Source organism: Zalophus californianus, chromosome 11 (assembly GCF_009762305.2).
Source record: "Zalophus californianus isolate mZalCal1 chromosome 11, mZalCal1.pri.v2, whole genome shotgun sequence".
In the NCBI taxonomy this organism is placed as follows: Eukaryota; Metazoa; Chordata; class Mammalia; order Carnivora; family Otariidae; genus Zalophus; species Zalophus californianus.
In genome coordinates this window covers 37788933-37807546 of record NC_045605.1, presented here as the reverse complement: position 1 = coordinate 37807546, position 18614 = coordinate 37788933, and the positions used below count along the sequence as shown (strand labels likewise).

The following is an 18614-nucleotide window of genomic DNA, read 5'->3' as shown; positions in this document are numbered from 1 at the left end:
CACTCTTAAAAACACAGTGATGATATCACACATTAACTGACCTTAATGTCAAAGAAATGAGAAGTTAATGTACAAAGAAATACAATTCATAAAAGAAAATATGCAATGTTTTATAAGCTGCATACATTTCAACAAAAAAGTTGGGGACACAGATTTAGTTATTTCGAGTTTTGAAAATATTTATTACAAGATTCCCTTTCCCATATTAAAAGGAAAATGTATGTCTGGAAATATTCAGAGAGCGGAAACTAGTTAAACCAATTCCCAAGTCCTCATCAAATAAGGTATCAATAAAGGAGAGGTTCTTTCAGAACTTAAAATTAGGGAAGCCTATACACAATTTAGATGGGGAAAGAGAAACACAGAAAAAAACAAAGTGAGAATGATCGTTTACATTTTACAGTCTTTAATTAAGCACATAAAACTGTACTATTTAATATATTTCTCCATGAACTTTTTGTGAAATTCAGATCGCAGCGTATCATTTACAAATCTTTTATCTTTCTTCTGATCATCTACACCTTTTGCGCAGTTCTTGAAAACAACATCATCATCCCACCTAAGGGAAAAAAGAAAACAGAACGCTCATATGTCTGTATCAGGAGACAAGAACAAGTGAATTGCAAAGCTTAGTCATCACACAGAAAGATGCTCAGTATGTGTAGCATCTGATACAGCAATTACACCCAAAAGAATAAAGTAATTCTTAATAGGTTGTAATCTTGCTTTATTACAGCAGGAAGGGCAATTCCTATTTAAAACATACATTCTTATTACTTCTCCTGTATAAGGAACTTTGAGGTAAAAAGTAGGAATTCATAGGCTTAATTACATAAATATTTAATGTTTTCAGGTCTAAAACAAAGAGGCAGCACCCTGATTAGCATAGATACTTCTAGATGATAATAACTGACCAGTTTACTCTAGTTTAGATTACATGCTTTTAAGGGTTTTATACTCTCTCATCAGTTACCACTTAGCAATCATCCACTGTAGTATTTGCATTTTATGGCAACAAAGGAGAAGAAACTACTGGGGTATAACCATTAAGGTTCATAGACTGGTCCAGATCTACATTTCAGTCTGGGGGAAAGAATGTGCTGGGTGACCCCTCATAGGAGGGACAGAGCAAAAGGAAGCGTAGCTTTCTTCTTTATGATCTATCTGGCTGTGTATCTTTACTACGTTAGTCACAAGTACAACTATATGTGGAGTCCTCGGCGTCCTTCTAGGGAGTCTCTGAAGGTGAAGGGTGATCTTGGGGACTCTTCACACATACATCTAAAATGTTAAGCTTTGGGGGCGCCTGGGTGGCTCAGATGGTTAAGCGTCTGCCTTCGGCTCGGGTCCTGATGGGATCGAGCCCCGCATCGGGCTCCCTGCTCGGCGGGGAGCCTGCTTCTCCCTCTGCTTCTCTCTCTCTCTCTCTGTCTCTCATGAATAAATAAATAAAATCTTAAAAAAAAAAAAAATTAAAAAAATAAAATGTTAAGCTTTGGGGAGCCAATGGCTCAATGCACTGCTCCATCCCTAGTGCTTAGAATAGTATCTGGTACACAGCTGGTTATCATAAATATCAACTAAAAGTAAGTACATTTTCTTTCATTCTCCTTCTTCCGTTATTCCCATAACTGATGGAGAAGGGTATCAGTGAAAAGGGGCCTTTAACATAATATAGTTTGGTATAAAACGCACAATCTGCAATATATATCCAACTTGTTAGTGTAAAGTACCTTCTTTTAACTTTGAAGTTGGCCTGGGGCTGGGATGGGCCAGTGAGATTAAGGAGAGGGTTTCCACTCAAAATGTTTTCCATACGTATTCTTTCTTCTTCAGCTTTCTGTTCTTGTTCCTGTCAATGACAAAGGAGGACTCATTTACTTACATTAATTCTGGGGTCAATCTTCTCACATAACTCCTATTTTAAAAGACCGTGAGGATTTTATGAGGGAGAAGGAATGAGCTTCAAGGTAGGTGTTTTTTTTTTAAGATATAAGATATACCAGAAAAGTCTCACTTATCAAAATAATTTGGCCTTTTTATTATAAATATTTCATGCTTGTCATCATACATTCATTAGTCTGACTCAAAAATTCTATGAATGCATATTTAAATCTATTTTCTTTCTTGAAGTACATATAAAATTACTATTTTAAGAGTACATCAATAAATATATTCTAGTAATCTGAGAATATATTAAACATCAAAGAGACACATTTAGCAAAGCTATTACCTTGATTTTTAAAAATGGGCTATACAGAACTACGATTAAAAATAATTTTATTTTGAATTATTAACAATGTAAATTTGTACCTCAAGGATTAGTGACAAGTTATTATTAGCCAAGAAGTAGGTCCTAAAATAAACTATCATGTAACATATTATATTCAGCTAACATGTGTTTCTACTAATCTACCCCGGCTTTATTCATTTTGTTATGCTTTACTGTTACTAACTTTCCATTTTTACACTGCTCGTCTACAAGCTTGTCTTTCTTCACTTTTAATTAGTATTAACCTCTTTAAACTCAAATCACCCTCAGTTTCATTCTTAGAATTAGAAATATAAAATGCCTGGAATTCTTAGCCATTAACTGCTAGATCTACCTGTTCATTATATCTTAAAACAAAAACAAAAGGGCGCCCGGGTGGCTCAGTCGTTAAGCATCTGCCTTTGGCTCAGGTCATGATCCCAGGTTCCTGGGATCGAGTCCCACATCGGGCTCCCTGCTCAGCGGGAAGCCTGCTTCTCCCTCTCCCACTCCCCCTGCTTGTGTTCCTGCTCTCGCTGTGTCTCTCTGTCAAATAAATAAAATCTTAAAAAAAAAAAAAAAAACAAAAACAAAAAATAAATCCCACTTTGTTGTATTTTAGGAAGGACAAAAACTGATGACTTACTGGATCAAGGAAAAAGAGACTTTCAACTTTAAATGAACCTAATAGGGGTGCCTGGGTGGCTCAGTCAGTTAAGCAGCCAACTCTTGATTTTGGCTCAGGTCACGATCTCAGGGTTGTGAGATCAAGCCCCACATCAGGCTTCCCCCTCAGCACGGAGTTTGCTTGGGATTCTCCCCTTCTCCCTCTGCCATTCCCTCGATCCCACTCATACTCTCTTCCTCTAATAAATAAATCTTCAAATAAATAAATAAAATGAACCTAATAAAGTTTTAGATCACTTAGAAAAATAACCTAATTTTCCAGAGTTAATGATATTTCATTTTAATATCCAAAAGGGAATAACAGATTTCATTTTTAAGAGGCCAAATAACTGGGAAGTGAGAAGATGCAATGCTCAGGGAAATTCCTTCAGGTCACTGCTCAGACCTTAAGCAAACAAAATCAGGAACATCCATTATAGATTAAGAATAGATAGCTTTCTAAAAACTATGTATTTTTAGCAATTTATATTGATGTTGAAAGTGAAAAGACATTTCTCTGAGATGCTAGAAAAATAAAAACTCAAATATACAATGTATCCAACTTATAATAATAACGTATGTGATATAATAAAGTTCTGGCCATTTTATATTTGCAATATTATTTCCTTTAGAGTCCTGGCTGCCTGCCACGCATAGCACTGGAAAAAAAGGTGCCAACTCTTTCCATATTCAAGTACCAGGCATTGGGGCGCCTGGGTGGCTCAGTTGGTTAAGCGACTGCCTTCAGCTCAGGTCATGATCCCAGGGTCCTGGGATCGAGCCCCACATCGGGCTCCCTGCTCCATGGGAAGCCTGCTTCTCCCTCTCCCACTCCCCCTGCTTGTGTTCCCTCTCTCGCTGTCTCTGTCAATTAAATAAATAAGATCTTTAATAAGAATAAAAGTACCAGGCACATTATGGTTCACAAACATAGGCTAATAATCAGCCTGCAGATCAAATCCAAACCACCCCATTTTTGTTAATAAAATTTTACTGGAACAGATAGTCACACTCACTCATTTCTGTATTGTCTACAGCTGCTTCTGTGCTACAGTGAGCAGAGCCAACAAGCCGCACAAGAGACAGGATGCTCTGTAAGCCTGAAATATCCCGAGATATTTACCATCTGGCCCTTTACAGAAAGCTTCCTAGCCCCTGACATAGGCTGACTGGTTGGAAAATATTTTGGGACACTTCAAAAATTAGCCACTAGAAAACCAGATGGGCAACAAGAACAAAAGTAAAACTATCCTGCAGCCCCTAGAAACACCAATACATTTTTGTACAAAGAGAGTAGAGGAATCTTAAAAAATTCCACAACCTTCTGTCTAAAATGCTTATCTTCCTAAGGGTCAATCAAATGCACTTGATCTGCTTGTCCCTTTATGAATCCACAGCTATTAGGCAGACCAAAAGAATCGGGAATAGAACAACTGCCCTCTAGTGATGTGCAAGTGAAATTAGGAAAGTTCTTACAATTGATTTTTAAAAATTAGATAGGAACAATTAGAAACTATTATGCGAATTATGCTATCCTATGCCAAACTTTGATGGGAATTATATTTAAAATATTTTTCTTCCAATTTGAGTTCCAGCAATCTTCTACTTCCCAAGACTCCTAACATGAACCCATGTCAGTCTTTTTCCACTCTTTAAATAGAACCATTCTTGGTTCAAATGAAAACTTACACAGAAGCTCATAAAAAAAGCCGAGCTGTTCTGTTTGAAAGTGGACACAGATATGTCTCATAATGTGTTAAATTCAACATGTTCCAAACAGAGCTCATCATCTCTTCTCTCTTCATCTAAACATGCGGATCCTTCTGCCATCCCCCCATTAGGGAATGTCAGCAACATCTACCTGGGAATTGGGGGTCATCTTTGCTGCCACATCTCATCAGTCACTTTATCTGGTCAGTTTTACCTCCTTGACAGCTCCATCAGCATCTACTTACTTCTCTCAATTCCAATTCCTATTATGCAGAATTATCTTAATTGCATGTGAGGATTACTGAAACAGCCTTCTCAATTTTCCCAATCCAACCTCCGTACTTCTGCCAGAGTAATCTTTCTAAAAGGCATATCCAAGTAGATGACTATTAAATTTATTATTCATATTTTTCTGTATTACTGAAATATTTCATAATAAAAAACCCCCCCCCAAAAAATGCATATCCAATCTTATCATACTCCTCCTGAAATCAACTAGCTCTTTATGGCCTTCAAGACAGAGTCCAAACTCCTTTAGCACTGGTTTATGAATCTCTACTGTTCTGACCTGCTCTTGCTCATCCAAAGTTTAAAGGTATGTACTATTGATCCTATGTAATCCCTGGAACTCTTTTTGAGATAGACATTCTTTTCTTCCATTGCATAAACGGAGAGACTGGTTAGGTAAATTGCCCTAGGCTATATAAAATCTACTGACAGACTGCACAACAAATGCCTGGAAAGAAGGTTGGAAGCAGAAGACAAAGACATAAAGATGGTCTCATTATATCCTTGGGTTCTTTGTAGACCATGATTATATCATATTCATCCTTAATTCTTCTGACACTTAATGGACAAGGATTAAATGTCTGTTGAACAAATGAACGAACAAGTGAATGAAAAACACATTGATAAGCATTATGAAGCGTGCCTGAACTATTTGGAAAGAATTTCTAACATAACCAGGAAAATCTGGATGTTGCAAAAATAATCAGACTTGTAGATCTACAGGTGCTGTAATATCTAGATATGGCAAGGACAATTTCTAATATAAGATGTACTACTTAAATTAAAAAAATATTCCTAGTTTAGAATAGATGGTAAGATGCAAATATTTAATATTTTGATTTTACCTTCCTGGCCTGCTCTTCAGCTCTTTCTTTTTTAATTTTTTCTAGTTCTGCAAGAAGAGCTGCAGTATCATCATCATCACTCTCCTCTTCAAAATCTTCATCTTCATCTTCTTCCTAAAAAAGAATGATGATAGCCCAGGAGAAAATGCATTTTATTCATTATTTTTCCCATAAAAATTACACTTACCATATCTTTGGGGCAGGATTAATTTTCCCACTGGGAAAGATAAATGCACCTAAATATGATTAAAGTCAACCATCAACCAAAACATAAAATGAAACCCCACAAACAAGCTTACAGAATTCTTACTAAAATGTCCCTGAGATGCTTGAGAGATTGTAACAGCAAAAAGTGTAACAAAGTATTCTTCAAATTTACATAGTCAAAAGGGGATTTCATATGAAAATATTTCTACAATCAGACAAGGAACACTTTACACTGATACACACAGTACATACATATACAGTGTATCACCCTAAGAGTCAAATAATTTCCCTAGCTCAAGACAACTTTTAATCAAGGAAGTAAGGATAATCAAAAGTACAAAAAAAGGGTGCTACATTCTCAGAAAAATTTCAAACAATTATTAAATACCATTTAAAATTGGGCTCCCTTTAATTACTGAGTTAATTATTTAATTCAATCTGTCAACTCTGGAATTAATTGCTGATATATATACTTAGTTAGAGGCAACTGATGAAAGGCCAGTCATGTTTTCCCACTGAATGTACAAAACTGCAAGTTAATTATAGACCGTAAGGCCCCACTAAATTTTAATGTTAACTGAAGCACTAATCCTAAAAGAACTTCCCCTTAAAACACTTCCCCCTTCCTAGCAGAAGGAGCCATTAAGTTGAGCTGCACACCTAGAGGGGGCATGTTTGGTATCTAATGTGGAAAGGCCTCTGAATTCAGCTCTTGGGGGTGCTATTACTGATAGAGACCCTAGAATGAAGAATGCCCTCTGAAGGTATAGAACATGGTCAACCTCCAGGGTTTAGTATGGAGAATTATTTTTTTTGGAAGCTCATATTTTAATAGATCACCTTCTTATTTGGTTCTCCAGAGATCAAACTTGCTCTTACAGTTTAATTACTTTTGTGATTAATAACACTTTTGCTTTGGGGCGCCCGGGTGGCTCAGTCGTTGGGCGTCTGCCTTCAGCTCAGGTCATGATCCCAAAGTCCTGGGATCGAGCCCCGCATCGGGCTCCCTGCTCAGGGCGAAGCCTGCTTCTCCTTCTCCCACTCCCCCCGCTTGCGTACCCTCTCTCGCTGTGTCTCTCTCTGTCAAATAAATAAATAAAATCTTTAAACAAAATAATAATAATATTTTTTCTTTAAAAATCAACCATAAAGCTTAGCATTGAAGTCAGGACTACATTTGAATAACAGTAAGTAACAATAAACATAGGCTACTTCTTAAAGCCAAAAAATAAAACAAGCATTTCGGAAAACATAATACATGAATTACTATGTGGAGATCAACAGAGGAAATAAAACATACATCTGTTAGAGGATCATCTGCATCAAGGTTGGCAGCAGGAATCTGGTCTAACCGAGGCTTCTTTGACACTGACGAGGAGGTTGTATGTTCTGGGGAAAACAAACATAATTTAGCTTACTAAAATAAACACTGTGTTTCTTGTAACATTTAAGGACCTGTGGGCACAAAAAGCTTAGATTATAACCATCAAGATAGCACAGACAGGAACCACAATGTCTGGCATGTGCCCTTGGTCAACATTTGTTGAATGAATTAATGAAAGCATTGATTTTAATATGGGAACTGTAGTCTCTTTGAGGAAATTTAGGGAAGAGTTTATATATACTGAACATATAAAAAAGATATTATAACTTATGCCCCTCGATGCCTTCCAAAAGCCAGTGACAAAAACTGGAGACCCTCATAGACAGAAAACGCAGGGCCTCAAGAAGTCTGGTTGCTGTACACAGTCAAAACCTTTAGGGGTGCCTGGGTGGCTCAGTTGGTTGAGCGTCCACTGTTGATTTCGGCTCCGGTCATGATCTCGGGGTCCTGGGATCAAGGCCCGCAAAGCAGCTCTGGGCTTGGTGTGGAGTCTGCTTGAGATTCTCCCGCTGCTCTCTGGCCCTCCCACCCTGCTCATGGGCGCCATGTGCGCTCATGCTCTCACTAAAATAAATAAATAGGTCTTAAAAACAAAACCAAAAAAAAACACCTTTATGTAAACTGAAACAAGAGCTGCCAGATATCCCAAGATCATCCTGTTCCTTCTACTACAGCAGCACAGAGATGGAACTGGAATCAACCTTGTTATCACCTCTAATCTAATCACTTAAGAAAAGTGTTACCAATATCTTAAAGCAAACAATAAATTGTTTACACCAACATTTTAAAGCAAACAAAAATATTAACCAGTTCCAATTAGCACATGAAAGAGAAACTGTTGTCAACATAATTTCATGAGACAAATGTCTGGGGGCAGTGTTGGTACCTCGTGTTGGACGATCTCTATTTTTTTCTCTTGCAGCAGCTCGCTCTCTCTCTTCCAGCTCTCTCCTGAAGTCACGGTTGCGAACCTCTTCAGGGGCATCCTGAGTAGTTTGTCTAAAGTAGAAACAAATAGGCAAAAATGTTACTAAGAAAACACATGGCTATAGCAATGGAAGACAATTCACAAAAAGCAACTCTGTCCTTTAGTCCCTCAAGGTTCATGAAACTAAACGAGATCATTCCCCTAATCTGAAGGTTATTAACAGGCATTCTTGTAATGTTTCCAATATTTCAGAGAGCCCAAACTGAATCACGTATTTTCCCATAGGGCTGCAGATTAATTAAAACGTCTTTACTTTTTGTTAGTACGTCAACTCAGGGCTCCTTACTATGACACTTTTAATCTCATCTTGATTAGTGCTGATAGTGCACAGGCCTTCTGAGGTCATTGTTATTGTGCCATATACATATGGAAATTCTCAGTTAACAGGAATTTCTGCATAAGTAATATATGATAGCGTTTTATAAAGAGCACAATTTTAGTGTCAAACACTCTACTGCATTCTACTCCTATGAAAACAGAAACTTCAGTGATATACCCCAAACATGCTACAATCTCTCGAGCATGCCATTTAACAGATTTCTTAGTCTTATCTTCTGAACAAGAAAGTAAAAAGTCTTCATTACCTATATTTTATCTTTGTATGAGAAGGTAGGTCTCTACTTGAATACTGCTTTGAGAGTTGGCTCAAATCACCTTCTCCTTTTCCTCTCCCACCTCTCGCAGGTTCAAAAGTTGGCCTAGCTGCTGTTGTCATCTTTTATGCTTTAAAGAAAAACTGTATCAAGTTATTTCCAATATGACAAACCCTCATTTCATAAAGTATTAATAAATATTCATCCTTGTGAAATAATTTCCAAAACTCATTATCCAAAATTACTTAAATAATCTCAAACAAAAGTTCTAAAGAAAACAAATAATGAAGCCCAAGGTATTTAAGGAATAGAGCTTCTTAGGCAGCTCTTATTTAGTGCAAAAAATTCTCTCATGAAGATCTGAGTTTGTGTTCCTGTTCTCCTTCTGTCTCTGTGGCCCCAGGCAAGTCATCCAGCTTAAGTTTCTGTGGAATGGGCAATGTCCCTCACAGGATTATTATGAGAATTGAAATGTCAAAGCCCTGTAAAATTCAGTACTGCCATGATTGAGTTTTCAAAATTCTGAATTTAACCCTACTCCACCAGATGCATTAAGGTTTGCATTTTATCTAAATTTCATACAATAGAAAATAGGCTAGTAACTACAAAAACAAAAGTTGTTTTAAAATCACTGACAAATACTGAGTGTCCTGGGGAAAAGTGTGCTAAACTTTAAGACAGTTACATGTGCAAAATTCTCCAACAACCTTTTGTTGGTCCAATTTTCTTTTATAGCAATCATTATAATATAAATCAGATCTTTTGTAGGTTACCATGCTCAAGACAGGAAACTCACCCCCAAAGGATTCTGATAAGCAAAACTCAGGGACCCATTCCTTATGTTACTTTTGGTTTGGGGCTGCCAAGAGTAGTGCCTAGCAGATGTGGCGACTGAAGTCCCGTTAAGCGTCCGAAAAGCAAGAGCGCGGGGAAGCTGGGGGAACTGGTGTACTTCTCCACATTTTTAAAAAAGGGAAAACGGGTCCATGCAGGGGGAGAAACTGGGTTTCCTGCCGCTGGGGGCGCCGCCGCCTCCCACACACTCCCGGATTTTTATCACTCCCGCCTCCCGGGGGCTCGCCTTCGGGCTGTTACCAGAAACTCGCTGACTCTTCACTCAAAGGCCCGACTCGCAGGGGGATCTGGGGGATGGAGGGGTGTGGACCCTGTTTAACGCCGCCTGCAAAGCTACCTTCACGCTCCGCGCTTCGCGGCCGGCCGGGGACTCGCTGGGCTCTACCACCTCCCGCCGCTCCGGGGCCTCCACCGCCCGCGCCCGGTTCTCTGTCGTCGACTCCGACCTCAAACCGCCCTTCCCCGCCCCACTCGGACAAGAGAGACAATCTGCTACCCTCCTGCCGCTCACGTCGGCCGAGGTTTAAGGCGACAGCCTCCGGAAATCACACAGACACCATTACGACTCCTACCTCCCAGAAACCTCTGCGCCCAGGGCCAGAGCCCAAGACCCGGAAGCAAACCCCTAGCTCTTTCGCCGCACTTCAGAGGCCGAGGCAGAGACCAATCCGCAGCAGGCAAGGTGGAAGTCGTCGTGACGACAACAGGGGGCGGGGCCGAAACGGCCCAGTGGGCGGGCATTTGAAATCAGTGCTTTAGAGTAGACCTTAAACATCATTTTATACCTTCAAGAACCAATTACTTAATGTCTCTTCCGTCTTTCCCTTCCCCGACCCCCTCCCAGACTCCTTCATTCCGGTGCTGCGTGGACGGAAAGCCCCGGGTAGCCGACACCACGTCCCCGGCTAGCGAGAGAGCGTAGAGAAGGATTACACCAAACTTTAAAACCAACGGCGCCTGCTTCCTCTCTCCTGAGCTAGACCCAACAAGCCTAGAGAGCTGGGCTACGGAAAAACTAGTGTTTTCATTTAATTGGATATGAAGAAAGAACAAATATGTACGGGGGCAACCACGATCTTTATAAAGGTACCATTCCTGCAAAAATATTAGTCTTCAAAGCAAAGGTTGTATTCGTATTGTTTGTTAAAATTTCTATTTTTTAAAAAAAAAGCCTAAGTTCTAGTGGGAGGGGTGATGTCACTATTTAGAGATTCATTTATCAACCCGATAATGAGCGTTTAGAACGGTGGGCCCAACTGCCAGAAGCACGAGATGCAGTTATAAGATGGCTACTCAAGCGTTAGGTGAACTTTTAATAAGACAACGAACAGGGGGGGATATCACCAATCGTCCTTCCCCCTTTCCCAAAAAGCACTGGGAGCAGGAATCTTGTTTGTTTAGTCCATCTCGGTGTCTCATCACATGGTCTTTGGCCACAGTAGATGCTCAATAAATATTTATGAAACATGAAAATTCAGCTCCTCCAACTTGGTTTCAAATGTAAAGAGCTCATAAAATTGAACATTAAAAAGCTTTATTTTCAGAACACTTTCTTTGAAACTTAAATTTTTTTTTTTTTTAAGAAAAGTAGAAAGAGCCCCTTCCGTTATAAAGTTCAAAAGGAAGATCTTAATTTTTCTTATGGAAGGTATTTCTCCCCTAGTTTTGTACATCTCAGTAAAGGACACTACCATGTATGAGTTATTAAACCAAAACCTCAAGGCTCCTAATTAAATTCCTTCTTCTTTACTCTTCACGTTTAGTTTATTTGCAAGACTTGTCAATTTTACTTTCAAAATAATACCCTAAATTTCATTACACTGCCACTACCCTAGATCAAGCCACCAAGATTTTTCACCTGCGTTGTAACTGCTCCCTAATGGATCTTCCTGCTTCCACTTTGGCCCTACATACAGTTAATTTTGCATATAGCAATGAGAGTGATCTTTGAAAATTATGAATTGGGGAGTGTTACTCTCCTGCCTAAAAACCCACTGCACTTAGAATAAAAGTCAAATTCCTTAATGTGACCTCAGACCCCATGGGGTCTGGTTCCTGCCTATCTCCCTGACTTCGCTTTTAATCAGACACTCTCTTACATATTAAACTCTAGCCACAGCCAGCAGGGCATTTCTGTTTCACAAACAAGGGTAAGATTCCTTTGCACCAGGTTATCTCTGTTGCCTGTGCCTCAAGATAACTGTGTTAACCTCCTTCAAGCCTCAGCTCAAATGTCACTGCATCAGTGAGGCTTTCCCTGACATCTTCATTTTCTCCCCCACACCCCGCCCTGTAAATACCATCATGTTGCCCTGTTTTATTTTTTTGTAGTACTGAACTCTACCAAATTTATTCTGTTTATTGTTTCTTGCCTTGTTTTTTGCCTGAGAGGCAGCACAGAAGTCATTCAGAGAAAGGGATCTATGGCCTGTCTTGGTGCTAAATTCCAGGTGTGCCTTTTCCTGGCTGTTGAACCTTGCCCTAAAGGGAAAGTTATTTTTCCTTTTTGTGCCCTCAAGTGTCCATTGCATAAAATGGGGATAATTCTAGTCTTCACCTCTTATTGTTATGATAAGGCTTAAATGAATGAATACTTGTAAAGTGTTTAAAACAGTCTCAGCAAACAGTAGTTGCTAAATTAATGTTAGCTATTATTATTATTAATATTATTTTTATTATTATTGTCTATCTTCCTGTATTAGAACGTAAGTTCCAGGAAAGCAGGAACCTTGTCTCTCTTGTTCACTGGTGTATCCTCTGCATATAGAACAGTGCCTGGCACATAATAGGTGCTGAGTAAGTATTTGTTGAATGAATGAATGATTGATACACTCTGAGGTGGAGGAATGAAGTAACAATGGCAAGGTAGGGACACAATTATAGAAAATACTCCTGGTTTTGATGTTCCAGCTGCCCTTATCTGCCCTGAATCAGTCACCCTGATTTCATTTATCTCTTAGCCCACCACCTAATCTTTGGATCACCATGATTAAATAATCACCCCTGTAATTTTATTAACACCAACATACAACGTGATCAGCCTACAAAATGAAAAGCTTTGACTTAAATGGTCTGAAAGTATTAACTAGAAAACAAACTAAAAAGTTTTTCCTTAAGTGATTTTAAAATACTAATAAATGAAACTAAAAGCTTTTGACTTAAATGGTTTGAAAAGATCAGCAAAAGAACTAAAAGTTTGCTAAAAACTTAAAATTCACCTTATCAGCTATCTTTGCTGGCACAAATCTGCAACGATAGGGTTTCCCACATTCCCCTCTTTCTTCAAATCTACACACTTCTTCCCACCTCTTTTCCCTTCTCATCCTCTTCCTAAGGAGTGGATAATCTTCTGACTTCTCTGGGAAAAGAAAAGCTCTTAAATAAGGATTTCTCATGTGCCCTTCAGCAGATCTAGCAAGCTGCCTATGACTCTGGCCATACCCTCAGCTTTTCTATGGGTTGGTAGAGGTGAGGTGACCCAAGTCCTCTCCCTTGTGGTCTGGGTCCCAATCCCCCCAACCTTCTTAGTAACTGGCATCCTGCTATATATCCTATCTCTCATAATCTATGAATCCATCCCTTCTAGATCGCTCTTATCAGGTTTTGGATGCGATGTAATATATCTTAACCTTAAAAAATGCTCCTTCATTTTAATATGACAAAGGTAGGATTTTAATTCAATGTGAAAAGGATGTTTTATGTAATAACTATGTTTGCAAAATCGACTGTTCTTATAGCACCATATAGGAGTTCCAGCTAGCTGAATTAAATATCCAAAAGGAAAAAAGAAACCTTAAAATCTAAGAGGAAAACTTAAGAGACTAGTTGTACAACCTAGAGTTTGTAAAGATCCTTTGAGCAAGGCAGAGAACACCTAAGAGCTGTAAAGGAAGTAGTTGTAAGAATTTATCTATACAAAATTTTAATTTTATTGCAGAAGATGCTCAAAACAAAGTCAAAAGATAAATGCTAGATGAACAGGTAAAGTTTGTAATGCCTATAATGTATAAAAGGTTACTACTACACATAATATAACAAAATACAAACAACCCAATAAAAAATAAATGGCACAGAATATAAACCAGCCATTCAGAGAAAGCAATTCCAAAGATCCAAAGAAACAATAAATATAAAATACACGCAACCTCCCTATTAGGAAAATGAAAGTACACCAATAATGAATTACTGCATTATAGTATCAGATCGGCAATAATTTTTTAAAAATTATCAATACAGTTGGATGGGATTGGGAGAAAAGGGGATCTAGTTAGACAATAGTCATTAGCTCCCTGTTTCTCTCACAGTAAAAATAAAAAATGCTCACAATGACCTACAAGGCTCTCCCCTATCTAATTGATTTCCTCTCTTGCTCATGCCTTCCTGGTGTTATTTGATCATAGCTCTTGCCTTAGGGCCCTTGCATTAGCTATTTCCTTGGCCAAGAGCACTCTTACTTGTGTTATTCAGGTCTATGTTTAAATGAGGTCACCCAACCATGACAGCCCTATTTAAAATTGCAACCATCCTCCCTTTTGGTCCGCCAACATCTATAGTCCTTATCTCCCTTATTCTGCTATGCTTTTCTTTTTTGCATAGCATGTATCATCTTCCATGATCCTGTATAATTTAGTTATGTGTATTATTTCTTTCTCTACCTATTCCATGTAGGATATAAATTCTACAAGGGCAGAATCTTTGTTTATACCAATGATGTAAGCCAAGCACCTAAAACAGTGCCTGGCACCAAGAGGTACACACAGTTTTTTTCCAAATGAGTAAATGAATGAATGGATAAATGAATGAATGAGTGAGTGAGTGAATGATTTTTAAGAGGAAAAAGAATCACATTTTGATGTAAAAAGTTGTTGCTTTAATCTCTTTTATATTTTAAAGGAGAAAAAAGTAATTTACATTCTGCTAGTCTGAAATCCAGGTTTGACATGAAGATACGCCAAGACCCAGAAAGATGATTTCTTTTCAGGAAAGAATCACTAAATGAAGTCACTAAGTGAAGTCATGTGACTATCAGGCTCTATATGTTTCATCAAAATTCTAATTTGGCCAGCCCCACCCCCAGTCTAGTCACAACTCTAATCCGACCTCCCTCTTCTTTCAGTTGAATCATTTTCCCCAATTCCAGTAAACCCTCTCGTTTACAAAGTTTCCAACCCACAAACTGAAAATTTTGCTTGAAAATGTTTCTCTGAGGCTTTTAATAAGAAAATGAAGAAAAAAAACCCCCAATGGTCACAAGTCAGAAATCACATTTAAAAATAAACATAAATAATGGCATCTGTTTAAAATTTTTAACCTGAAAATGACCAATTTTCTAAGATAAAAAACTGAAACTTTGTTTTGACAAGAATAGGGAAACAAAGTAGCTTGCCTTACATCAACAAAATCCTGGTTTTAAATGAAGATGCTCTGGGGCCCAGAGAGATGATTTTCTGGAGACAGCGTCAGAATGAAATTTGCTGATGGTCCAGACTAGCTTATTGGATAATAGCCTAATTTAACCACCTCTTACATAAACTGAGCACATGGCTACCTCATTAGTTGGCCAGCCCATAATTACCAAGACAGTTAAAAATGAACACATTAAAAAACGGTTAAAACTAAGCAACTAAAATGGGGAAGAATAAAGAGACAAGCATACCAGGCAAATTCTAAGCAATGCCAACAAAAAACTGTGTAGCGACATGAATTATCAAAAGGATTCTTTAAATAGAATAGCATTAACAAGGACATGAATAGGGCCATCTTATGGAATCATAAAGAAAAATTCAATAGGAAAATATTACAGTCATGAAAATGTATGCAACTTACTACATAGTCTGGAAAAATATAAAGCAAAAATAAAAGGAAAAACTGACATCCATAATTATAATGGGAATTTTTTTAATGTAAATTTTTCTCAGATTGATAGATAAAGCAGACAACATTGATGCATTGTGTGCATAGATAAATATCTATTGCATTTATATATGCACATATATTTGTATATTGCATTTATAGGTATAGAAAAATCCTTTAAAACAAGAGAATACACATCATTTTTAATAAACACTGAAGATCTACAAAACTTAATCAAATATAATGCCCCAAATAAGTTTCAATAAATGCTTACGTATATATTTCTAAATGATAATATTTAGTCTTACCAATTTTTGAACTTTATATAAATATTCAAAATGTTTATATAAATGAATCGTGTATATTGTGTAGCTGTAGTATACTATGTAGAATTTTATTGTGTAAAAATACACAATATATGTTATTTATTCTAATAATTATGTTTTCCAGTATGGGTATTACAAATAATGACACTATGAACATACTTATGAATGTGCAGAGATGCATGTGTGTACATTTCATTTATATATATCCCATCAGCAAGATGAGAGTTCTCGTTCTGTAGTCTCACCACACTTGATATTGTCCAACTTTTCAATTGTAGCTCACCTGGTGGATGATAGTAATCTCTTGTTGAGGTCTGAATTTCCATTTTCTTGATTACTAATCACCTTACATATGTTTAATGTCCATTTAGATTTCTTTTGTGAAGTATCTATTCAAGTCTTCTTTCTCTTGGTTTCTCTGAGCTCTTAATACCTTCGGCACCAGTTCTGTCACTTATTTGTACCACGTGTATATTTTCCATTTCTTGGCTCCTCCTTTTGGCATATTTTGATATATAAAAAGTCTTTAATATTTGGGTAGTTCGATTGATCAGTCTTTTCCTTTCTGCTTAGTGCATCATAGTTATTGATTGAGAAATTCTTCCTGACTTTACAGTTATATAGATATTCTTGGATATTATTTTCTGTAAGTCTTGTAGTTATATCTTTCACAGTTGCACCAGGAATTCACTTTTCTGCATAGTGTGATAGAGGGGGCTTGAAATCTGGTAAAGCAAGTCTTCTAGTTTTGCCCCTCTTTTATGAGCGCTTTACTATTCTTGGCCTTTTGTGCCTCAGTATAAAATGTAAAATGTTATGTTCTACAAAAATACTTTTGGGATTTTGATTAGGATAACATTGAATCTATTGATCAGTATAAGAAGAACTCACAATACAATATTGAATCTTTAAATCTATTAATAGATTATGTCTTTCCATTTATTTAGGTCTACTTTAATTGCCTCTAAGTAAATTTATATTATTGTCTTTATAGAAGACTTGCAAGATTTTGTTAGCTTTAGCCTTAGGTGCCACTTAATTTTTAATACTATTGTAAATGGCCTCTTTCTTAAATTTTGACTGTCTAATTGTTTGGTGCTGGTATGTATAAGTCATTTTTTACATATCACTGTTTTAAATTCAGAGACCTTGCTAAACCCTCTTACTAATTAAAATAGCTTCTTTATAGATCTTTTGGATTTTTCACATATGCAGTGATATCTGGGAATAATGACAGCTTTGTTTCTTCCTTTCCAATCTTTCCCCTCCCCTCTCTTTTTTTTCTTTGCTGTCTTATGTTGGATAGGACATCCAGGGCAATGTTGAATAGAGAAATCCCAGGCATTCTTGTCTTTTTCCTGATCTGAAAGGAAAAGCTTTAACTTTTCATTATTAAGTATGATGTTTCCTGAAGGTTTGGGGTAGATGCACAAAATTTCCTTAAAATTTTTAGTTTGCTAAATGGATGGTGAATTTTTATCAAACACTTTTCTACATCTGGCGAGGTTCTCTTTTAGTCTGTTAGTGTGTTATGTATTAATTTATATGCTTAACTGTCAACCTTTCATTCTTGAAATAAACCCTTCTTGATCATGATAAATATATGGCAGGAATCAGTTTACTCAAATTCTCTTTAGGACTTTTGCATCTATGTTCATAAGTGAGATTAGCCTGTTAGGTTCCTTTCTCATAGTGTCCTCTTTGGAGACTTGTATTATAAAATTTGTATCATAAAATGTGTTGGAAAATATTCTTTTTTCTGTTCTCTGGGGAAATTTGTCCAAAGGTGGCATTATTTCTTCTTTGAATGTTTGGTAAAATTTGCTGGTTAGGTCGTCTGGGCTTAGAATTTTCTTTGTGACGGGAGTTTTGACTACTGTTTCACCTTTCTTGATGGTTATAGATGTACTCAGTGTCCTATTTCTTCTTGTGTCCCTTTTGTTATTATGTTTTTCTAAGAAGTTGCTTCATCTGAATTTTAAAATACATTGATTGGCTTAAAGTTGTTTATACTATCTTATTTTTTTTTTAAATGTCTACAGCATTTATAGTCATGATCTTTTTATCTTTCCTGATGTTGGTTATTTGTGCCTTCTATTTTTGGTCTTTACTGTTTTCACCAGAGGTTTGTCAATTTTATTCGACTTTTCAAAAAACCAACTTTTGGTTTTGCTCAAACTCTCTATTTTATATTGGTTTTATATTTCATCAATTTCTGGTTGTATTTTTATTATTTTCTTTTTTCTACTTTTTTTTGCTTTTTTTCTAACTTTCTGAGATGGAATTTTTCAGACTTCTTTTGTTTCCTTTCTTAGATATTTATTTAAGTCTATAAATCTTCTTTTTAATACCTTTTACCAGCATCCCACAAGATTCAAAATGTAGAATATCCATATATTTCCTAATTTCCATTTTTATTTCTTTCCAACTAAAGGTTTGTGTAGAAATTTATTTTTAATTTTATAAAATTGAGGGTTTTCTAGGTGTCTTTTTAATATTAATTTCTAACTTTATTGTTTCTAATTATGTCCTGCCTGCTTTTAGCCCTTTGACATTTGTTAAAACTTGTTTTATGGCCACAATTTTATGGTCAGTTTTGTAGTTTCCATAGTGCCTAAAAAAAAAAATTACATTTTGTTGTTTGGGAG

The 18614-nt window shown here is 36.9% G+C and overlaps 2 protein-coding genes across 9 annotated transcripts in view; one reads left to right on the top strand and one right to left on the bottom strand.

Annotated features, from left to right (window-relative positions):
• Positions 1-389: 389 nt before the first annotated feature.
• Positions 390-10424, bottom strand: CWC15 (CWC15 spliceosome associated protein homolog). Of its 5 annotated transcripts, none has more exons than XM_027580041.1 (7): positions 10360-10424; positions 8924-9062; positions 8238-8350; positions 7268-7356; positions 5761-5874; positions 1734-1852; positions 390-559 (listed from the first exon to the last, which is right to left on the bottom strand). In XM_027580041.1, the coding sequence occupies exons 2-7, from the start codon at positions 9052-9054 to the stop codon at positions 430-432; spliced, it is 696 nt and encodes a 231-aa protein (XP_027435842.1). In that variant the 5' UTR covers positions 9055-9062; positions 10360-10424; the 3' UTR covers positions 390-429. The 5 variants fall into 5 exon arrangements, with proteins under 5 accessions (XP_027435842.1, XP_027435840.1, XP_027435839.1 ...); XM_027580039.2 differs by having other exon boundaries at positions 10284-10396; XM_027580038.2 differs by having other exon boundaries at positions 8924-9075; positions 10125-10371.
• Positions 10405-18614, top strand: part of KDM4D (lysine demethylase 4D) — a 35048-nt gene continuing 26838 nt past the window's right edge. For 2 of the 4 annotated variants that reach the window (XR_004819421.1, XM_035722922.1), the window contains exons 1-2: positions 10476-10873; positions 12490-12583. The gene's annotated coding sequence lies outside the window, so the exon portion shown is untranslated. The other 2 variants (XM_035722921.1, XM_035722923.1) reach the window with 2 other exon arrangements.